The sequence below is a fragment of the Helianthus annuus genome, chromosome 9 (assembly GCF_002127325.2).
Source record: "Helianthus annuus cultivar XRQ/B chromosome 9, HanXRQr2.0-SUNRISE, whole genome shotgun sequence".
Taxonomy (NCBI): Eukaryota; Viridiplantae; Streptophyta; class Magnoliopsida; order Asterales; family Asteraceae; genus Helianthus; species Helianthus annuus.
In genome coordinates, this window is record NC_035441.2 from 100581696 (window position 1) to 100587259 (window position 5564).

Consider the following 5564-nt stretch of genomic DNA (forward strand, 5'->3'; position numbering starts at 1 on the left):
TCGTGACCTGACATCCCCCCAAAGGTAACGCCACCATCACGAATAACCGACATTAAGCACCTCAAGGATGCTAATTCACATAAGGCACATGTACACATACAATGTTAACAGCACCTCAACTACTCGACAACTACTACCTTCACAATCTCACTACCACTAAGGCTCGAAACCTATGATAGAATAAAATTTATCATGGCACAAGTAGTGCTTTAAATATCAACATCTACCACGCCCCATACCTATACGACCTCGACATCACTAACTAAAACAACATACCCCTATGTAGGACTAATGAAGCCAGATTAATCAATACGTCGTATAAAAATATTGTTTGTGAAAAAAAATGTTTATAAAACATTTTATCGCATAACTCTTTGATATATAAAACTCATGACACGTATGAAAACATATGAAAAGCATGTATGCTAGCCCCGAAAATATTTAAGAGAAAGGGGATTAGAACTCACAGGTTGCAAAGCTTTCAAATCCACAAGTTAGTCGTCTCGAACCGTGTCTTATAGTGAAACTTGTGACTGAATAAGTCGTGGTTACAGTTTATTCAGTTAATTAATTAATGCCAGACCCGATATATCAACAACTCCGCTCCTAACTTCACCCGACACCCTAACCCAGGCGTCATTGAGTTCGGATTACCTCGGACCCATACAAACCTGTGAAACGGTACCAGGTATCCCATGCATGTCTACCACCATGATCCCATGCAAAATCCAAATATTGTTCCACATTATCATGTATTACGTTCATTAATCCCATGCTAGTCAAACATTACATATTTTAAAACAATCATCATCATCATGTACCATCTTTATGCATGACCCATAAAAGTTATCAAAAGAACCATGCACTCACATTCATTCCCCAAGGTCTATACATAGACGCTTATAATATAACTAATTATTATCACCAAATCATCATCATCATCATCATCATCATCATCATAGTGTCATTTTACCCTATCATCTTCCACTTTACTCAACACAATCCCATGCATAAACCCACCACCTTCCTTGTTGCACCCAAACCAACCCGATCCCAAGCCGGAGAATCCGAAGTCACGGACCGGAACCACGATAGTCACCATCCACCACGGTGGCCATCGCTAGCCACACCGTAGTTGTTGTCATACACGACACCATCATGCACTTCACCGTCAGCGAACATGTAATACCCCGAAAATATAAAACATTATATAAGAATTATAGAGTGTATAATAAACAAGAATAAGCTAACTAGGATAAGTAACCCAGTTAGTTAGGAGTCTTGTAGTAACACATAAATGAGTTAAAAGCCAAAGATATAAACTAATTAAGAGTGGAGGGGCCTAGGTTGTCAAAATTGAAACTTATATTACTAAGTTAGTAAAAAAAACAAACACCCCATTTTGAGGTCCTGGTTCGATCAAAAGGCAGGAGAGGGCGACCCCCACTCTCAAAACCCTAACATTCACTAATCTCTCATATTGAAGGCTCAAACCAAGTTAAAATCGAAATCTGAACATAGAACCGTGATCACCTCGTCAAGGGGATCATAAGGTATGTCAAATTAGGTTGTTTTGATTCAACCCAAATTTCTTGCATGTGATTGAAATCGAATGTTGAGCTAAATTATGTGTTGTAAACATGAAATTGGAAGTGATATAAGGTTTAGGGACAAACCCTAGACGATTTCTTGTCAAAATCTTGCATGATAATTGTATGGATCAAAATCACTATAGTGGGTGGTTACTAAGTTAGTAGAACTTGATAAACACTAGGATTAAGACTCTTGTTCTAGTGTAAACTGAAATTATGAGATAATCTCTAAATTATTGATGTTAAAATGTGTGTATATTGTCTAATTGAAGATAATTTGGGTGATAATTTCAAGTCATGAACTTGGTTTAGATCATGTAGAAATCTGACCCGCTAGGTGTTTGATAAGACGCCTAAATGAGGGTTAAAATATTAAAGGTTGGGTGAAAACGCAGATTTGACTATGTTAAGAAATAATGCGTTAAAGCTTATGAAAGAGTTCTAAACTTGTTATGAATTGAACTCTTTAGGCAAGGAATCCGGAACGTCAAGCGGACACGCCGGAGGAGATACACGTGGAAAAGGTGTGCTTTAAAGGTACGTGACTTAGTCTCGCTAAATTATGCATATTTTTTTGGGTTTAGTGTATAAATAAAGTCATAGTGTAATAGATACGTTGTGTCTTTATAGTGGTGAAGTTCACTTGACCATCAAACGGGTCAAAATAAAGATTGAGAATTGGATTTGACTTGTTAATAAAGTGATGGTTTTCACTAAATAGTCAAACGGATCGAAATGATGTAATCAAAAGAATTATAGATATAGTAACTAGAAAGTCTCGTATGTTGAAAGGTGTTGGATTGCACCACAGTTACGAAATTGCCCATGATACTTCAAGTTTGTGAATCCGGAATATTGGGTCAAACTATAGAAGTAAGTTGTAAATATTGCTCAAAACGGAACACTTGGATTCTGCGGGAACGGGCGTTTAGTTCTAAGGGAACACAAAGCCATGAATGGCGTAAATATGCCAAGGTTACAAGCCCGGGAATTGGGTAACCATGTCTAAGAATAAATGGAAAAACTGAAATGTAATATTATTCCAACTATTGCTAATGGGTTGGATAATTGAAATAAGGAAATCATGAACAATCGCTGATAATTCGGGATGCGTGATGTGAAATCTACATAGTTAGATCTGTAATGAATTTACAGACGTATAGGAAAAAGAAGCACCTAAAACGGACTTACGAGTCAAAAGTTTTGGTCATTTGAAGTAAGAAATCTGAATTTCCGGAGCTGGCAGTAAATGCAGGACACAGACCTGCATCTGCTGGAAAACAGGTTCCCCCACGCCACGCGGAAGATTCCATGTAATCCCCCGCGACACGCGGGAGTTGCCGCGACACGCGACAGAGTTAATGAACTCCGCCGCGACACGCGACAGAATTAAGGCTCGAAAATTTTATTTTTTTTATTTTGATGCAGGAACTTGTTTATACTCTTCATTTCAATGTCATAACTAACATTATAGTTGGTTTTGACTATAGGTAATGATGTGGGCATTCCGGATGGTGATCAAGCATGCTATTAAGAACCGAACACTAAAATTTTGAAGCTTCCGCGTTAAACTTAATCTTGTCTAGACTATGATGATGTTGTAAATAAATTGTTAACTATGTTTTGAAATGTTTAAACTAGTCTGTAGATAACTAGTGGGTGTTACTTATAAAATTTTATTTGTACTTTTGTAGTTCAAGGTATAAATATATATAATTAAGTACCTTTTATTATATAAATTTCTTTTGAAATATGTAAACGGGCGTTACAAGTTGGTAATCAGAGCTCAAGGTTATTAACAAAGTGTGTTCGGTTCAGGCTTGATCAATATCCATTAAGTGTTAATCATTTTAGTAGGTTCTTTAATGTAAACGAAACAGGAATTAATATGCACGGGAAGAGTGTGTTAACACACTCAAACCCGGAAAGTGCATTAAGTAAGAACAGTTAAACAAGTTACGAACTTGACTAAACCAAAGTAAATAAACCACATGATATGGATGAAATGTTTAACACATAATGTAAACATTTCAGTTTTAAAGATGACGGATATGGGAAATGATGATGCGGTACCTAGAGTCACCGAGCAAATGAGGGAAGTGATTGCCGAGGAAGTAGGAAAGGCAATCGAAAATAGCTTATCTGGTTTTATTGATAAGAACCAAAATACGATACTATCAGTTGTTGACGAGAGAGTCAAGAAATTGGAAGATAATGCTAATGTAGCTAAGGAGAAATTGGGAGAGCGTAAGGGCTGCTCGTACAAAGAATTTATGGCATGCAAACCACCACTCTACAACGGAGAAGTGGATCCGATAGTGTGCCAAAGATGGTTGAGTGATATTGAAGTGGTGTTTGAGAGAACCCACTGTGACACGAATGACTTCGTAGCTTATGGCACGGGTCAGCTGAGAGGCCAAGCAAAAGACTGGTGGGATAATAAGAAAAAGGAAATTGGTAGTGAAGCGGCGAAGGCGATGACATGGGACGAGTTTAAGGTACCATTCCTTAAACATCACAGTCCCAAAGCGGTTATCAATCGAATCAAAGAAGAATTTATTCAGCTTAGACAGAAGGGCGGATCTATTGATAAGATCATGGGGATCTTTCTCGACAAACTAAGGGTTTGTGATGAGTTGGTGACATCCGAAGAACAGAAGGTGTATTATTATTATAATATGCTAAGCGCAGAGTATCGGGAGTTCGTGACTCCCTCAAAATACGAGACCCTCACCGAAATCATCAATACCGCCCGAGAAAGGGAGATAGAGTTAAAGAAACAAATTGAAAGGGGTGAAAGAAGGGCGCAAGTGGTTAATCCAAGCCCTACGAAAAAGGCACGCACGACTGACTCGTCCAAGAAGCAAGAGGGAAAAAGTAATTCACCAAGTTGTAAAGTATGCGGGAAGGGGCACAAGGGTGAGTGCCGGTTCAAGGACAAGTCGTGTCCTATATGTGGGAAAACAGGGCACACGGCTGCGCTGTGCCCGGGAAAGGTGTCAGTGTGTTACAAATGTTATCAGCCGGGTCACAAGAAATCTGAGTGCCCGGAGTTGGTCGGAAAGAAAGATGACAAGGATACGCACACTGAGGCACCAAGAGCAAAAGCAAGATCCTTCCAGTTAACAGCAGTGGAGGCGAAAATGGAGCCCGATGTGGTCTCAGGTATATTTGCCATAAATACAATTCCCGCACATGTGTTATTTGATACGGGTGCGAATAAATCCTTTGTTTCACATGGATTTATTCGACATCCTTCTTTTGTACTAACAAAATTGCCTATGCCATTAGAGGTAGAAATATGTGATAACAAAAATTTCCTCGTGTGTGATATATGTCGAGATTGTAAGATAAGCATTGACGATGAGGAATATTCAATAGACTTGATTCCTATGTCAATGGGAGAATTCCAAGTAGTGGTCGGGATGGATTGGTTATCCCGACAACATGCGAAAGTCGTATGTTTCCGCAAGGAGATAAAATTAACATCTCCAAGTGGAAAATCGGTTACCATATATGGCGAGAAAGGGGGTAATCCCGTTATGTGCACAATGCTAAAAGTTCACAAGCTCATGAGGCACGGTTGTAGGGCATTCATGATATAAGCAAACGAACCAGACAAAGGATCGCTAAAGATTGAAGACGTACCGGTGGTACGCGAATATGCCGACGTATTTCCGGAAGATCTACCAGGAATATCGCCAGAACGGGAGGTAGAGTTCGGAATCGAATTGATTCCGGGCGCAAAACCTGTGGCCAAGGCACCGTATCGGCTTGCACCTTCAGAATTACAAGAATTGATGTCTCAAATTCAAGATCTCCTCGACGAAGGGTTTATTCGGCCGAGTGTGTCTCCGTGGGGCGCACCGGTGCTGTTTGTGAAAAAGAAGGATGGGAGCATGCGCATGTGTATCGATTACCGGGAGTTGAATAAACTCACGGTGAAAAATCGATATCCACTCCCAAGAATCG

At 39.5% G+C, this 5564-nt stretch overlaps 1 protein-coding gene across 1 annotated transcript; it reads left to right on the forward strand.

The window, feature by feature from the left end:
- Window positions 1–3634: 3634 nt before the first annotated feature.
- Window positions 3635–5197, forward strand: LOC110875707. Its single transcript, XM_022123912.1, has 2 exons — window positions 3635–4757; window positions 4884–5197. The coding sequence occupies exons 1-2, from the start codon at window positions 3635–3637 to the stop codon at window positions 5195–5197; spliced, it is 1437 nt and encodes a 478-aa protein (XP_021979604.1).
- The last annotated feature ends 367 nt before the right edge of the window (window positions 5198–5564 follow it).